The sequence below is a fragment of the Pelmatolapia mariae genome, linkage group LG14 (assembly GCF_036321145.2).
Source record: "Pelmatolapia mariae isolate MD_Pm_ZW linkage group LG14, Pm_UMD_F_2, whole genome shotgun sequence".
Taxonomy (NCBI): Eukaryota; Metazoa; Chordata; class Actinopteri; order Cichliformes; family Cichlidae; genus Pelmatolapia; species Pelmatolapia mariae.
In genome coordinates, this window is record NC_086239.1 from 18287491 (window position 1) to 18306285 (window position 18795).

Consider the following 18795-nt stretch of genomic DNA (forward strand, 5'->3'; position numbering starts at 1 on the left):
ATATGTTTTTACCGAGCAGCAGTGACTTCGATAAATGTGTTTAACGTGCAAATCATTTGTTTAGTCATGGTTTCTTTTGTTAATTCCTTAATTTCTTTTTCCCCACTTTCTGCTTTCCTTTTTGTATTGTTTGTAATTCTGTTCGACTCTCTTTGCTCTCACTTCTGCCATCTGTTAAATCAAAGCATGTCACCTCCACCGTCTTTGTCCTGTGTCGCTGTCATCCATACATCGCTTTGTGCTTGTGTCCTTCCTTTCTTTTTTGTTGCTATTTTCAACCACCTTTTCTCCACAGGGCCACCTTCCAGGTAACTCTGTTCATTTGTCTGCTATCATCTCATTGTTCCATGATACTGATGATGACGATGATTAAAAGAGAGATTTATTACCAGAGAATGACCACGAGGAGAGGCAGAACCTCAGACTGCTGCCACTCCATCCAGAGCCACGGGGGGAATTTATAGACAACCAGGAAAAGAAAAAAAGTGAGGAACAGGAAGCAGAGGGGCCTGTCCAATGGGGGGAATTCAAAGTAAATGTAATACAGGAAAAATACTGAGCCACAAACAAAAGAAAGACACAGTTTCAATCTTTAAACCGGTTAAATTAATAGATAATTGAACAATCTCAAATTAAAGCCCAACAAACAGAAAAATTTGTAGTAGTTTTTTTAAAAGGAAAAAGTGCATCAACACAAAATAGAAACCATAAGATGGAGGAAACAAATGACAAAGTGAAGTTGGTCATTTTATCTTGTTTTTCCCTCAGTAGACATTTGTTTCTCTGGCTTGTTAACTTGAGCTTACAGTAACAGTCTCAATAGGTTTCACTGTGATATCCTCAGCAATGTAGATAATTCATTTTCCAGGTGACTGTGACAGCAGTAAAGAAACTTTGTCTTCTCAATGTGACAAGTGCCTGCTGAGGAAAAAAAATAATTGACTAAATTCAGCAAAGCTGGACCACTTGCTTACTCCTCTCTCCTCCATCTATCTCTGTCAGCATTTCAGATTTGCCACATAAAAGGCAAAGCACAAACAGCACATCAGCCTCACACCATGTCCTATAACTTTCCCCTGTGCATGGTGCAAAGTTCCTCAAGACCCCTGTCGCCCTGTAGTTTATCTCTTATTTTCTTAAACGAGAAAAAAAAAAGTTTTCCCGTTTATGAGGGAAAATTGTGACAGACAGCAAGTGGATAGGTTCCTTTGGAAGCTCCCCCGTAACACATACCTGGGACTATCCACGGTTGTCTCTGGCTGCTCTCAGTCTGCAGAAACACAGACTTGCACAAGGCTGCGAGTGCGCACGCCGGGTGAGCCTGCCTCTCCTCCTGGTGCAGTAATCATTTGATGTGATGATGATGATGATGAAGAAGAGCATGAATACTCTGATGACTGAGCTGAACATTAATAGTATTGTATACTTTCTGCTATATGGCTCCTTTTGATGTGATTTTTAATATGTGACTGTCATTATCATGCTTTACAGATCTTTTTGAACTGTTTTCATCCATTCCTCTTATGTTGATGAGATTAGTCATGGCCGGCAGATTAGATCACCCCAGAGAACGCTGTCTCTTCTCGAATCTCTCGAATATTGTTTCTAAGCTCTTAACACCAGTGTACCATCAGACCGTCAGAGATGAGATAGTGCTTCCAGATAGGCAAGTGCACAGACAAAGGGCCAGACAAATAAACAAGTACGCAGCGACTGCTGTGACCTTTGTGCAGAGATTAGTATGGCCGATCAGCATCGCATAAAAAAAAAAGCAGAGCACAGTCGCACAAGAAGAGGATGACAGGAAAGAGTTCATGGGCAGCTGTAAAAATCAGAGATGTGCCAGAGAAAGCAGAAAATGACACAGTCATACCATAACTCTTGGCCCTTGTAAACATGAAGAAATAATCTTGAGTAAAATGAAACTGAAATATATTCAATAATTGTTTTTCAAATAAATAATAATTAAGGAGAATATGTTTGCTATAAACCCGGAATGTCAAACTGATTTTACATTGTGGGCCACATACATCTCACTTTCATCATAAACAGGCCAAACCAGCGAAACTCCCTTTTCTGTCAGTGTAAAGATGTTTAGCTACACATTTAATCCCATTTAAAATAAGAAAAAAGTTTAATTTCAATTGTATGTCTCAGTTGTTCTACATGATAAAAAATTGCTGCTGTAGTAAATGAAAGAAATCTGTTAGCATAAATAAATAAATGTGTAAAATTGCAGAAGAACGTTCATGTGGCTCGCTACCCGGACTCTACTGCAGTTACAATTACTGGAGAGTAATTCATAATTAATAAATCATCATTAAGAAATATTTCTAATATAGAAATGTCTTTGTATTGTTACTTTGGTGTAGTATGGCCATTGGGGGGGGGGGGGGGGGGGGGGCAGAATCTGGCCCTTATGTTTGACACCCCTGCTAAAAACTGAATGTGTATTGATAAAGTAAATTGCATTCAAACAGATTCAATTAATTTTTGTTATTTTTTGCATGGAAAATTTACATGTAATTAAATTACTTAAACATAAACATTTTAGACCACTCGAGGCCACACACTGCATGCACATCTACAAAGAAGTATTGGCAAGTAATGATTTTGTATTTCATTAAAATCATGCTAGGTATACAGACAAACACACACACTGTACGGATGCCGAATAGTTATCCCTGTGTCCCTGAATTTTGTTTAGAGGTCAGTCCCTTTAACAGAGTAAGCAGGGCCTTAGGAAACTGAAGCCACACAAACACAATGTGCACACACAGAGCAATAGGACGGCAGGGGGGCAGCAGGAGGGGGCAAGCGCCTCATCAGTACACTGCAGAGACCTGGTTAACACACTTTATACCAGTAATCTGACACTCACTGTGGTAGCATCTGATATTAGTGCAGCCAGATACAGAAGAGTAACGCAAGAGGGGTTTTTTTTGTAAGACCACAAACAAATTTGGAAAAAATTCCAGAAGTAAGTCAAGGGAGTGATAGTAAGGGAGAGCGTTGTCCGGGGTGCGGTTTTCCCCCTCTAACTCACCTGTATGTGTGAATTCAGCCCATCCTAATTTCTGCTCCCTCTCGTCCTCCTTTTCCCTTTCCTTCTCCTGACTACGGTCCCCCGTCCATCTTGTCTGTTTGTCCCTCCATCCTCTGCTCTGACCAAACTATCTTATCTGTTCCTCCTTTTTTACTTAAAGAAACGCGGTCAACCTGGCCGTGCTAAAACTCAACGAGCAGGGCCTGTTGGACAAATTGAAAAACAAGTGGTGGTATGACAAAGGAGAATGTGGCAGCGGGGGAGGGGATTCCAAGGTTAGCCCTCTCTGTCTGCCCCCCCCACCTCCAGGTGACAGGGGCTGCTCACCAGCTGAGCGGCTCGCGACAGCCCCCGTCCTGGGAGCGTAACACATGCATCTGCCCTGGCAAAGAGTCAAGCAGCGTACAGGGAGGATTGAAGAGATAGCTTAAATCTCTTGCGACAACCTGCAGTTGCAAAAATAGGCACAAGGTTGCACTGATGTCCACGGTCTGTGACTTTATATAGAAGTTCAGACACAATGACAAATGCACTTTGAAGCTTGTTGATACACATAAAATGAAAACCCCTGAAATAACGTCTTTTTAAATGAATCAGCTGGCTGGACCTGGTAGAGACCGAGAACCCGATTGCTGGAAAATGTAAATATATCCTACTTTCATTTTGAATCATCAGGGGGGAAAATGTTCATTTTCTTTATAATGCATGGAAAAATATCCCTATTCTGAGTAGCTGCCAAAATAAATCAAACACATCTCATGAAGATAACCATTTTAAAGGTGCTTTGCACTGAACTGGTAATGTCCCTCTGACAGGACAGAGTGCAAAGTAATGGAAAGAGGTTTCCCTGATGGATAGCTGGAATAATAAAGAGAGCAATTACTGTCAAGACGGGAATATTTGCCCCCTAGTGGCAGCTCTGGGAAGAGAAGAGATAAAACAAACAGTCTAGTTAGAGTCAAATGCAGACACCCCCTGAGAGGCTCAGTTTGACTAAAGGCAGATGGAGAGATGAATAATTAATAAAAGCAAAAAACAATCACAGGATATGTGTGATTTCAGCAATTTGAAACATTTTTCAGCAAAAAAAGTTCTATATTGTGTTAAAGACTCAAACATTTTAATTTCTAAAAGTATTCATCTGGATCTTTAACAAAAGTTTCATTCCTTTAGTCAGTTTGAAAACTGAGAAATTTTAAATGCAGTCTATCAAGTTCATTTGAACAGGAATAAATTCTACTTGCTTGTTAGTGGCTGTAATTAGATACAGGCTTTGAGCTAAATGCATGCTAATTAGTTGTTATTTGTCATGTAATTAATATTAATTATTGTTAGTATGCACATCTATATAAACTATTATTGAAACCATCATTAGTAGTGTATATATTTAGATTTTGTCACAAATCAAAACACTGAATAAATAAAACTTTGACTCTGTGATGAATTATTTCAATTCATCTGTAGGAACACAAGAATTTCATTGCCTTGTTTCATCCAAATATCATAGCAGTCCATCGATTTCAGTCACAGCCCAAAGTGGTGGACTGGCAGTAACCTTCCTGTTAGTGTATTTCTATGTGTATTTGAATAAACGTGGTTTTGGAAGGTTTTCGATGATGATTGATTGTTGAAGACTGCCAAGGGATTAACCCTTTGATGCTTACCCCAAATTTCATATCTAAAGGTTTCAAAACAGTCAACCAACCAACAGACAGAACTGCACATTTGTTTTCTCTGATGATATAGGGAGAGTTTAAAGAAAAGATCATTTCTGCTTCAACGCATGCAAAGTAAGTTTACGAACTTCTCACTCTCCCAGTCGTGACACAGAGCTAGCCTGACGCCAATAGTCCCGGTTTAATAGTAATTGCCTCTGGATTGTTGTAGGTTGAGCTGGGGCAGCATGGGTGTGTTACCTGAAGTGACAAAGGTGGGTCCCACTCATATGTCTGTATCTCGCCTTAGCTCCTCGCTCCCCCCCAGCCCCTCCTCAACGAGCATACACACATGTATTCAGTGGGATCCATGCTAGGTCACTCAATCTAAGCAAATGTTTTTCTTTGTTACTGAGATGTGCAATGCAAATGAGAAATACTCTAATAACATAAAATAACATGACCTATGATGTTATTTATGTTATTTTTACACGCGAAGAACCCCAGTAAACCTTGCAGTTTTGAAACTGAGCGAAGCAGGCGTCTTAGACAAACTGAAAAACAAATGGTGGTATGACAAGGGAGAGTGTGGACCCAAGGACTCTGGAAGTAAGGTCAGTCTCACGCTGCTGTGGCCCGCAGAACGCTAGCCTGAAACTCTCATCATGAATACTACTGCAACTACTGTCTTAGAAATAGCATTTTAAATACTCTTTAGATAATTCTTGAACGTGCTCCACATTAAAATTAAAAGAGTCTTTTTGGATGGTGGACCACATTTACCTAATTTTAAATAAAAATGAAGACAACAGTCTTATTCAGTCTCTGTAGCAATCTGAGGCAATTCTATCTTCACATCAGTTAGTGTTAGAAATATATTAAAATATGTAAAATCATCAGCCTTCACTTCCATGTTTCTGTTTTAATCTCATATGCTAGTCCATTCCACATGAGAATGGCACTGATTCTTATGCATCAGCAGTATTAACTTGTTGCAATTTCTGGCTGTCCATTTTATATTTGAGATTTATTCAGGGATCAGCTCCCTTATTTTCTATTAATTTAAGATTTTTTCCATAATGTCTAGATTGTTATTATTTTCTCAAAACTTTTGTTGAAAGAAGTCAGTCAAAATAAAATGCAATGATTAGCTACACTCATTTGATTGGTTAAATTAACATGCTGGAAAATCAGTTCTGGAGTGTGGACAGAAGCCCAGCTACACAAATATATATCAGGGCTCTAGAGTGCGACCAATATGGTCGCAAATGCGACCAAATTATTCCGTGGTGCGACTAAAAAAAAACATTTGGTCGAACTGTTACCAACATTTGGTCGCACCTGTTTGGGTAACAAAAAAAAATCTCTGCAACTCTCCATGTTGTCAACAGCAGACACACATTATGCCCCTATCGTGGACTAAACCAATCAGAGATAGTCAGGGGCGGGACCTCTCTGATTGGCCGTGGTCCAGTGGAAAGTGCAGGTGGAAGAGGGAGGTGAGTAGCTTTAATAAGGCGATATCAATTCATTAACGGATTCCACACAAAGACGTAAACACAGAGCGACCCGACGCATCAGAATCAGCTTTGTCTTTCTCGGCTTTCTCACCGGACGGCCCGAACACGGACACGCTGTCGGAGCTTAGAGATTCTGATGCGTCGGGTCCGCGCTGTGTTTACGTTTTTTTGCGCTGATTCTGAGCTGCAGGTTTTGTCTCTCCAACCAAAATTCGCCGAGCCAAAAAGAAGCAGCAAACTGCGCTTCACATTTGATCAATGTCGTCATGAATTCCCTCTGACTTTTGCTGTTTTGCTTCCCCACGATAAAAATTACACTTCCTACACAGCTCCCTGTGTGTACTTCAAGAACAGTTTCCCGTCTCAAATCTCTGTTTTCTGGATTATTCATTCGCTTATTACCCACCAGTCTACCGTTGTTTACAGCGCTGTCTTTTTCTTTTTTCATGTAAATGACGTCCGACAAGAAAGCCTAATTTCTGCTGTTCAATACTGAAGAAATTTAAACTTCTTAAAATTATGCAAAATTGCAGAATATTGCAGAATATTTTTAAGGTTATCTGCTATAAAAAGCCAGACCAGGAAAATCTCCTTCATGTTTTTCTGTGTTTTATTCTCAGTTACTTTTACACAAAGGCATCTGCTGTGATGTTCACAATTCTGATGAAGTCTCACAAGTGTCAGTACTGATAAATGATCAGAATTATAATATTTCTGACTGTCTGAGGCTAAATTGAATCGAATCAGGACTTTGAGAACCGGAATCGAATGGATTATAGAAATCAGTGATGATACCCAGCCCTAGTGAGCAGCCTAGGCCTGACAGAAGTGGATGTAGCTGTGGGTAATAAGAAAAGATGAAAAGAACTATTGATAACTTTTTTGTTAAGTTAAGGCCTGATCCGTCTGAAATTCATAGCCAGTGCTCTGACACAGTGCCATCAATCTTTGAATGCTGAAAAAACAGCAGTGTATCCAGAAAACACACTTCATGCTGCAATAAATGCACTGCCCAAGTGTCCTCTCTCCCCACTGCCTTTCAGCAGCATGCAACAGCAAACAGGTCGTCAGAGGAGGCCAAGATGATGATTAAGTTTAACATTTTCTACAATATTGACAAAGCACTTTAAGCACAACATTGTTAGTTAATAATTTAGAAATGAATATTGTCTGTATGGACCTCCCCCCAAAGAAGGTGCACATGTAAAACTGCGGTGTTAAGCGAAGCGGTTGAAAAATTTGAGTGCGCCTAACTTTTGTGCCGGTACGCCTAACTTTTGTGCCGGTACGCCTAAATTTTTTAAGTTAGGCGTATCGGTGCGCCCATGTCAAAAAGTTAGTCTAGAGCCCTGTATATACATTTTTAATAAGGTAAAAACAGAATGTAGCATTTATCATTAATAGAGTTTATATCACTGATAAATAATATAATGAGCTATAAGCTAAGCTAAAAACAAAACACAACAAAAACTATGTTCTATAATTACGCTTTAGTATTTGTATAAATGGATCTAAATTACCAATGAATTACAATTACAAAGCAACTGGGAAATAACAGACCAGGGAGTTCATACTGCATACCTCCCCAGTTAACAATATTAATCAAAATTATATTCAAATTATTTCAAAATTAAACCTAAAAATTGTTGCTAAACAGGGTTTTTTTTTTTTTTGAATGTTTGCCCTGCTATAAATATTTGACATGGGAGTTGCTTTAAATTTTAACTAAACTACTGGAGCTTTTCCAAAAAATAGAGCACAGTAAAATCCCCGCTCAGATTAAAAACTTGCTCTACAAATAATTCACTCTTGCTGCACTATTTTGCACACTGTAACATTTCTAGAACTGTTGAATGTTTTGTAGCTGTAGTGATAGATTTGTAGTATACAGTATTTGTGGAGTAGCAGATGTGGTGGCAGTAGAGATTAAAGTTTAATATGAGTAGTATGTCAGTTTATATAAGTAGAATGTATTACTGTGATCATTTATGATAATACCATAACTTCAGTACCTGTAACCATATTAATTTATCTGGTATAATCTCCATTTCTCTGTGTCTAACTTACTGTATCTGCTTTTCTTTGTCTGCTTTTTCCCTCATTTTCCCTTTCCCTCTGATCATTCCCTATTCTATCTCCACCTTCCTCATTGCACCGTTCTCCTTTTACTGCTCTCACCTTGAGTTTACTCAACGTCTCCCCTCACTTTTCCCCTTCTTCTCTACTCTTCCTTTCTGTCTACCCACCACTTCTCCTCTACCCATCCTACTACTACCCTTTCATCTTTTAAACACATGTTCCTTGAATCCTCCCTCCCTCCCATCTCTTCAGGACAAGTCGTCCCAGGCTCTGAGCCTGTCCAACGTGGCTGGGGTCTTCTACATCCTTGTGGGCGGCCTGGGCCTGGCAATGCTGGTGGCCCTGGTCGAGTTCTGCTACAAGTCACGGGCCGAAGCCAAGCGCATGAAGGTGGACCTTAGCCCCCCCCACTGCCCCAGCCCCTCCCCCAGCACCCAGAATCTAGCCACTTATAGGGAGGGGTACAACGTGTACGGCTCCGAGGGGGTCAAGATATAGGGGTAGGATTTAGAGGCTCCCGTATAGGTGGGGTAATGGTGGTGTTGAACATGGCGGTGGTGCTGTAGATTTTGTACCGACGAGGCTGTCGCAGCAGCCCCACGCAACCGTGTTGTTCTTCATGTGGTGATGAGTATGTGGTCAAGCATTGTGGAACCAATGTACTTTTTATTTTTTTCTATGTTTTCTGCTTAATTTTGGCTGTTTTGGTTATTTATTTATTTATTTATTGGCAGAATATTTTCTTGGACTTTGGGGTTTAAATTTGGTTTGCGTTTTGTCACGGTTACGTCACCCTGGGCTAGACTGGGGTTAGATTTATGTGACCGCAGATTTGGTTCCATCGTCTTTGGCTGCAGATGATCATGATGGTGATGATGATGATGATGATGACAGTGGTGGTGATGCTCTTGGTTAATGACTAGGCACCTGCATTGTAATTTTCAGATAACATATTGAAGCCGTGATGCACAACTCCAGCATTAAATACATTTTGATTTTTTCGAACCTTTTTATTTTGAATGAATAAATGAATTAATATATTATTTATTAATTATTTATATATTAATTACTGTAATTAATGGTGTTGGTTTATTATCTTATTTCACATGTGACATCTTGAGTCCCTTCTTTAAAAGTTTCAAGTTTATTAATGCTAAAAACGTCTTCGTTATCCTCATCTGCTGATGTGTTTTCTTGGTTAAACTTTTACAAGGTTTTAGGGATTATCTATTTTCAGTTTTTCACCATCCTGAGAGCAAAAGTTTGTTAATTTGGTAGCCCTCATTAAAATCTGTGACCGCTTCCAGCTACAAATTAATTAGCTAGTGTGTGGACACCAATTACCGTGGATTTGGGTCTGACTTAAAATATTTTTACCCAAAATGTGATAGACATCTTCTGAAGAAACGCACTATTAAGATATTTTTATAACTGTAGATGTCCGTTCTTTCAGCATAACTAGACATCTCATTACTCCCTCTAGCACCACTGCAATACCAGACAAATTGGTAGAGTGGGTTGTTAATAGCACATGAACGCAGATAGAAATTTGTGTTTGGTCCCTCTTAAGACCAGTTAGTGTTGAGCCAATTCAAACTAATTTAGAGCACGTCTGGTCTTCTGAAAGCTTAAGCAAAGTTGCTGCTGCGCCACATTCCCCCTAAAAAATTACCTTAATCAGTAGAAGTAGAAATTCTTGAGGGAAATATAAAATGACAAGGTGATTTTTTTAAGCCAACAGCAGTTTTTAATAGCTTTTATTAATTAATTAATTAATTTATATATCTTTTGTCTGTAAAAACTTTATTTTTCCATTTATCTTAATTTCAAGTGGAAAGATGAATACAGATATTGACGTACGTAAAAGCTAAATTTTCCGACTACCACAGTGTTTATTAGGTATACCTGTTCAGTTATCATTAATGCAATAATCCAATCAGCCAATCACATGACAGCAACTGAATGCATGTAGGCAGGTGGACATGGCCAAGACACCTCCTGAAATTCAAAAGTGATTTCAGAAACTGCTGACCCACTGGGACTTTTCCTATCATCTCTAAAAGTTTTACGGAGAATGGTCCCACTGCTTTGAGTTGACAGGAAAGCAACAGTGAATCAAATCTGAAGAGTCTCATTTTCTCCTAAACATTTAGATGGTAGCCTGCCTTGTATCAAAGTTTCATGTTGCTGCTGGTGGTGTAATGGTGTGGAGGATATTTTTTGGCACACCTTGGGAAATTTAAACACCATATCCAGCCTGAGTACAGTTTCTGACCATGTCCATCTCTTTTTCTGAGCAGAGTGTACCCATCTTCTGATGGCTGCTTCCACCAGTATAATACACCATGTCACAAAGCTCGAATCATCTCAAACTGGTTTCTTGAATATGAGTATAAGTTCACTGTATTCAAATGGCCTCCACGGTCATCAGATCTCAATCCAATAGAGCATCTTTAGGGTGTGCTGGAACAGACGCACAAAATCTGCAGCAACCATGTAAAGCTATCATGAAAATAAGGATTTAAAAAATCTGAGGAATGTTTCCAGCACGTTATTGAATCTATGCCACAAAAATGAATACAGCTCTGAAGGCAAAACTGGATCCAATCCAGTGCTAGCAAGGTGTACCTTATGAATTGGCTGGTGGGTGTATACTAAGGTTCCTGTACAGGTGAACACAATGGAAATCCTTTGTCCTAAAAAGTATACGCAAACACCATGAGTCTAAATGATCTGTTAATTCATTCCTTTTATTAAATTTGTTAATTCCTTTTGAATTTATAATAGAATAGCCCTTTATTGTCATTGTACAATACCAACTGTGCCAGAATATAATATAAATAGCAGACAGCTGGAATAAATATAGAGAAATTTATACAAAAACAATACAAAGGCACACATTGGAGAGCAAGTTCCAAGTTACCAGTCTCATCTCTGCTGGCTTTTAGTTGATACTGTGTATCATCTATTCTACGTCTCTATTGTGTCATCCATTACCTGGAGTTGTGCATCCTTACTGCAGACAGACAAAAAAAGGCACTTTGGCTTTCCAGCTCTGACAATTTCAAAACAGCCCGGTTACTCACTTAGTTTTAATGCAGACGAATAATTGATGGAGCAAGTACTTCATATGGAACAGCTACTCTGTGATGTGGTTGCAACATGACTCATGTTTATTGTTATATAAAGGAGCAATTAACTAAAGTGAACAGAAAACACTGAACATTTCATTGGCCGGCGTAGGAAACCATTTAGAGGCATTATGAGGTCATACTTGATGCTCACCTTGAGGAAAGTAGCAAAATCAATACAGAGGATGCAAAAATGAGTAGAGCTAAATGCGCACAGAATGTTGGCTCTTGACATAAACTGACAGTTTTGAATACGATGGAGAATTCACCAAAGGCAAACCACTTTCACAGCGGACCATTTTGGACCACACTCAAAAGTAATAACACTGATGTTAACAGCAATTCCCCAAATGATTATGGTCTGCTATCAGTCATCCAAGAATATTTCAAAGAGCAGTGGTACCACACAAAAGAAATTAAATGTATAGGTTATTTAAAAATTCCACATCTTCTCTTTAATTCTACACTTCACAACCCTTAAAATAAGAAAGCCATACAACGGAAAGGGGAATTAAATAATACACAACATTATTTTCAGATGTTATCTTGTAATTCAGGTATACAAAAGTTCACACAAGAACACCTGATTCGAAGTTTAACCTCCTAAGACCCAAACTCTTTCATAGCATGCATTTTTAATTTTTCTTTGCTATTTGGGTTGATTGGGACCTAAAGAATGTAAAAACAAAGGATTCCCAGATTTTTTTTTTTACCTAATTTTTGTTTTTTGGAGAAAAATGAGATCTACATATGAGGACATTTGTTTCAAATTTTGATAGAACAGTGGCAGTATAATGTCCTCGTAAGTGGATATCAGGTCCTTGTAGAGAAAAATTAAGTATTTTGGTCTAGACATCCCAAAATGTGATGTCCACATATGTGGACGCCTGGTCCTAGGAGGTTAAGATTAAGAATGTACTATTTTTCTTCGCTAGCATCCTTTAAACAGATTATTGCCTCTAGATGTTCAGTGTACTCAGTTTGAAAACCTCTAACATGATTTAGCAGGCGAGAAAGTTTAAGAAAACAAAACATCCCAGAGTAGCTCATCTGTGTGAAGTGTCACCCGACTCTGAGCAGTATAGCCAGTCACTCCCTCTCTATGAATTTGAAACCCTGGAAGAAAAATCACTCCTTCCCGTTTTCCCTCTGTCTTTCCAAAGTCCTCACCATTTCAATCCTATCCTTCCAAATCCACACCCGAGTCTGTCAGGTTACTGAAACCTAGAACCCAAAAACGCATGGTCACCTATGAAATGCAGTTGTCTACAACACAAACCCTTCTTGTCTATAGTGTACATGTTTGTGGATTGTTGCCTGCCTCTGTATGCTACAGTAGCATTTGCACAGCGTGGTAGCCTCTTAATGAGATTTGAATGTGCAGTTTAGGGTGCTTTCACACCTCATCTGTTTAACGTAATTCAAAAAGAGGATTAGAGCATTTTTTTTCTAAAATACAAATGAATACTAACATCAAATCAAAACATTTTACATTGTTCTCTAGATAACCTCTAATTTGGTGTCAAAAACAAACTTAAAGGTTTCCTGTGGAGTTTTTTATCATTAGTACCACAATGTATGATTGCTTGTTTTATTTTATTTTGCTTTGTTTGCATCATGCACAAGAATGCACATGTACTCTTGCTAGTAATCGCTTAGCACAGCAATTCACAAAAAAGAGAAGAAGTGCTAGCAAGTAAAATGTAAATTAGAGTTCAGTCAGCACCACTGTGGTGTAAAGATGTTATTTCCATTTGCAGTGGTTTATATTTGGAGGGCATGGCTCTCTTCTGGGACTTCCCTACCCTTTCTCACGCATATGTGGAAAGCATAAGTCAGGGAGAGCACTCCTCCCTGCCGTTCCATCTGCATATAGGAAAGCTGCAGGAAGGCTGAGCACAAGCAAGAGCCTTGATATGGATCTGAGCAGGCATTAAGGACAACAGCAAATTACTGATTAAGTCGGACACAACAAGAAAGGAGGAGATGGATTGGAGGTGGGATGCAAAGCTGCTTGCAGATGCATGCATTACATAGCACACTCAGTCAAGATGTCACATAACAAGAAGACTACATTCTAGGCTTTTATTAGCAGCTTTTATAACGCTCCCACAAAAGTAATGAATAAACTTTTTCTTTTAAAATGAAGTTTGTTTACATTAAAACTCTACAGGTCACCTTTAACAAGTGCAATTTCAAAATTTGATATTTTCCAGGCTATTGAACTGAAATCCATGACCCTTTTTTTTTCTTTTGGTTTGTTTAATAATTAAAAAAAGGAATAAGCTTCATGTCTCATATTTGGTCAGCATTTTACAATAAGAGACTTGTTTAGCTACGTACGACTTTACTAACTACTTTAATTGAGGGGACACCTGAAGGGGAGGTTACGGTGAAGCAGTCCTGAAGTAATGAGGAACTGCTGAGTTAAGTAGCGTCTCCCAGCTGGGTATTTGGTAAATAATCATTTTTATACTATAAAATCCAGCATCAGGCATTATTAGGGTAGAACTGATGAATAACTCATTAACTACTGGGTTGCTCCTTATTCATTCACTTACTACTACAGCTTCTATTCCTACAACCAAACACTTGTTTGTGTCTCTTATTGTAACGTGTTTTCCTTATATGTTGATCTAATGGTCTTTTTAGAGGGATCAAAAAGATGCTGACTAGAATTTTCCAAACCACAGGCTAATGTCTTTGTAGTGCTTGTTACGTTTGTTAAACACCCTTGAATGCAAAGACATGTACTGAATAATAATAATAATAACAAGTGTAAAAGGGAAATTAAGTACATGATCAGTTTGAGAAGCGGCAAATGTTTCAAATTTTTATTTGATCAATTATTTAAAAGAAGAATCCATCATCAGAGTTGCCTCTGATTAGCTTGATAATTAATTAAATCCTTTATTTGGTTCCTGTAGCACTGGTTTGCTTATGTACAAACTACAAACAGCGAAACCTTCTCAATATAATTTTAACTATTTCAAATATTTTATATGTCTACGTGATCGCGCCCTGAGACCTTTTTTTTGTATTTGTGAGCCTAATTATGTGTAGTGTGTGTACAGGCACATGCATGTGTAAGTGCTTTTTGTGCATGTGTTTTTACAGAAAGTTGTTGTTTTAGTTGTCGTTGCATTTGCTGTGCGGTGTTTCTGTCTGTGAGAGTGTTTTCTTTTTCTCAAACGATATCTCCACTCTGCTATTTCCTCCCCTTCTCCTGTCCTGCCTTTCATCTCTCCTCATATAGCTGTCTTTTTCTGAAGCCATGCGGAACAAGGCTCGTCTGTCCATCACAGGAAGTGTGGGGGAGAATGGCCGCGTCCTGACGCCAGACTGCCCCAAAGCTGTGCATGCTGGCCACGCCTCCCTCCGACACCCCGGCCTTGCAGTGGTCTCCTCTGGACTGCCCTGAAAACCAAAAAACACCTGCCGTGCCTTAACAACACACCAACATACAAGGACTTCGACAAAGACCCAAACACACACTTACATACAAAAAGATCTATATATATTCTCACACACCCGCACGTACATGATCATAGCAACAGAAGCTCAAATATTCAGATACAGAGAAACACATTTTTACACGAAACACACACACACCGCATCATCATTTCACATTTCCTGCTGCCACTGACTCATTTTACAGAAGACTGATGTATACAGCTGTGGAGCGAACGGTGTAGAAACAGAGCAATGGACAACTATGACGTCACACTTGCCTGCAGCATTCTTTTCTTTTTAATTTTCTTTCTTTTCTTTTTTTTTTTGAAAAGATGCCAATATCGCGATATCATCGAACCAACGGGAAAGCCAGCACAGATTTCCATGAACAATGAGCTGTGAACACGACCATAAAACTGATCATGATGATGATAGTGATAAAGATGATGACCACAGCCGACGAGAGGAAAAAAAACAAAAAACAGACAACCAAACTACTTAGCTCCTGCTCTCTCTTCATTGGACAATAAGCCACACCCCCTTAACAGCGCCTTACTAAGACGACAAACATTGTTTTCATCATAATCATCATCACGGTCGTCATCAATTTAACTTGCCTGCGAAGAGTGCCAGCTAGTATAACCCTTAGAAGACCAGAAAACTGTAAGCTTGAACATTTGGACTACTCAGCCATGGACTGCTCAAAATGAATGAAAATGCTTATAGAATGGTTTCTCGCCCCAAACCAGCGAGTTAATCAATATAGAACAAAAGTAACCTCCAAAACACAGACTACACAGGGGTTTGTAAAAGAAAAAAAAAACGTGGTGATTCATGGAGCCCTTCATCGACAGCATCAACATGACAGTAGAAATTCTAAATAGCAAAGTGATGAGTACTTATTTTGCCAAGTGGGTGAGGTTGATAAATATAGAGAAAAAAAAAAGAAATACATGGGCAGATCTCAAATGGCTTCCTAACAAAGTGTTTCTCAGCCTGACAACTGGGATCTTACAGATGTTTGCAGAAGAAATGAGCGAGACGTTTGAAATACGTGGGGTAAAAATCTTTAAAAATGTGGGAACGCATTCATTTTCCACGGTAAAAGGCAACTGATATTTGAACTATAAAGGCCAACTTTGACAATTTCCAATTCAGTTCAACTCAAATGGGCAGTTTGGTTGTTATTTGAGATCCTCCATCTTTTCCAGTTGCTGGGAAAAAGTACCATATCAGAGAGCTTGCTTTTTAAAACTGTTGTAAATAACTGCGTAGCAAAACAGAATTCACCTGTCTTTTTTAACCATCTTAGATAACAATTCATTGCAATAATGAATATAAAAAAATGCCACTACTTGTAATTAAGATGAAATTTTTTTTATAAATCTACATATTATATATAATACAAATAAATAAATATATATATATATATAAAAGCCTATAGAGAGCTATAGAAAACATTGATCACTGATTGTCAGAGGCCATGGCATACATTCTGTTCATTGGCTGTTTTTTGATAACTTGAAAATATTTAAATACCACCGTTTTCATGTGTCCGAAACAACACTGAATGTCTATCTGGCACTCACAGAGACACACACATGGAAACATGTGCACATACATAGTTGCATACACGCGGTCGGCTCAAACCATAGAACCATTAGTTATTCACTGCTTTTCACTGTCTAATAGTGTCTTTACCCCCCTCAAATCTATGTTTTGTTAGCTGCAAAGCCACTTGAAACAATGTAAAGATGCCACTGTTTATGACTGTACGTAGAGGCGGTGGATCAGTTTGACTGCTGTACTGCTGGGAAATAGTTTGGGGCATTTTCAAGAGTGTAGCATTATTGGTGCTTTTTTTTTTTTTTTGAAATCACATTTTGTCATCGCGTTTCGTTCACGTTCATGTTCAGACTGAACGGGTTTGCGCTTCAATAAGTAGACTATGTTTTCCCCCGAATCTATATGGTACGGTACATTTTTGGGGACCTGAAAATAGAAAAATGCATATTGCATTAAAGGACCGGTGTGTAGGTGTTAGTGACATCTGGCTGTCAGATTGGAGACTGCAACCAGCAACAAACTTACAGTCAACGTCATTTCAACAGAAAAACACAAAGGCCCTCTGGCATTTGGTTGGTCCAAACCTGGCAATAGCCAATGAAGACGAGCTGCTTCCTGTGTACGTATGAAGGGCTCATTCTAGAGTACTGAAACACAGTCATTCCCAGGTACAGGTTGTTATATAATGATGAAAACATGCTTAAAGAAGCACTCTAAATCCTGCACACTGATCCTTTAATATATGAGGAAATCTTGGGAAAAAATAAGGGAAGTAAATTAGTGCAGTTATTATACTGCAATACAGCTAAAGCATGATGCTTATGATCTGTGTCATAATGCAGCTCGATACTGTATGTTTATGTTTTTTGCCCTTCTCATTCCTCTTTTGTTTCAGTGACCTCTAAGCCCCTCAAGTTTGTTATTTTATAGTTTGTCCTTTACCCTACCTCTCACCTGCTTAGGCCATCATTGTTTCTTCCCCCCATTTTGTCTTGTCCTCCTTCGGCTCGTGTCTCCCCTAACATACAAAAAGCTCTGTACATAGCACATCTGATTTCTTGAAAATATTTTAATTTCTTGCCCTAATCCAATGCAAAGTAACAGGCTAGAGATTAATCAAGAACCTGAGACACCGGTTGACAATCTGAGTTTCTTCTAGCTCTGCGTTCTCAGCGTTGCTTTCCTTTTGTATCATAACCTTGTCTGTTGAACTCGCACCTCATCTTGTATTAGTCCTGCATCAGATCTATTCAAGCCAAACAGACAAACACATAAACAGAAAAGAACCTCTTGAATCTACATGTATTTCAGACAACAGATTTAAACTATCCATAAATTTTACCAGTAAGGTAGAAATTTTCTACTCACTTCTCGGCCGAGGGGATCAGGAGCCTGCAGAAGTACTGCACCAATCCAGCATGAGAAAAACTGCTCAAATAGTGGGTTTCTTACAGTTATCACTAATCCAGCTCACCAGACCAGAAACACCAGACACTTCAACCTCACATGATACTGTTGCCTTTCCTTTTCTTTTTTTTCATTTATTTTATTTTTCACCACCAGAGCATAAGATTTCGTGCGAAGACAGCAAAAGGCTGACTGGTGGGTTGTCAATGCTCTGGCTTTAACAGTTTCTTTCTTCCTTTATTTCTTTCTTTCCATCAGTTTTCTTTTTTCTAGTAAAACATCAATGCTCAATCTCCTGTCTCTGTCTGTGCTTATTTATCCAGTAATCTCAATTCTACACCTCCAACAGCAGAACGGTGGATTAATTTTCAACCAAATGATGAAATCTATATTGATCACTTTATTTAATGGTTTGTTTCACAATGAAGGATCCATAGTCAAATATACTTAACTGGACTGAGGTAAGTACTAACTAAGCAGTATGAAAATGACACACACAAAAAAAAAACCAACATAGAAAGAAGGAAATAAGAAAGCCAAGGAGTTCCACAGTTTGGACAGATTTAGATAGACTCCCAACAAAAGTACGGGATTAACTTTAGAATTGCAATCAACTTATAGCCCCAGTTTTCAGGGATTCAGAAGTAACTGGAAAAAAATTTATTTTATCAATTTTATTGTTTTTATTTATTTACTTATTTTACATGAAAGTAATTTGAACTCAATCCCTGTAGTCTAGAAACCCTGAGCATCACCAAATGCTGTGTTTCCTCCTGTGAGATGCTCTGTCAGACCTTGCTGCTTGTTTGTGGGTCTTTCTCCATTTTTGTATTTAATAACTGAAAAGCATGCTCTACTCAGATCAGGTGACTGACTTCGCCATTGAAATATACTGATTTTTTTTTTTTTTTTTTTTTGCCTTGAGAAACGCTTGGTTT

General features: G+C 38.6%; 1 protein-coding gene across 4 annotated transcripts in view; it reads left to right on the forward strand.

Moving 5' to 3' along the window:
• Window positions 1–18150, forward strand: part of gria4a (glutamate receptor, ionotropic, AMPA 4a) — a 116418-nt gene extending 98268 nt beyond the window's left edge. Inside the window, exons 16-18 of one of the 4 annotated variants that reach the window (XM_063494205.1) lie at window positions 3207–3321; window positions 8553–8690; window positions 14688–18150. In XM_063494205.1, coding sequence (XP_063350275.1) covers window positions 3207–3321; window positions 8553–8690; window positions 14688–14852 — 418 coding nt within the window. In that variant the 3' untranslated portion in view covers window positions 14853–18150. Of the gene's footprint in view, window positions 1–3206; window positions 3322–5200; window positions 5316–8552; window positions 8801–14687 lie in introns of all 4 variants that reach the window. The other 3 variants (XM_063494206.1, XM_063494207.1, XM_063494208.1) reach the window with 3 other exon arrangements.
• The last annotated feature ends 645 nt before the right edge of the window (window positions 18151–18795 follow it).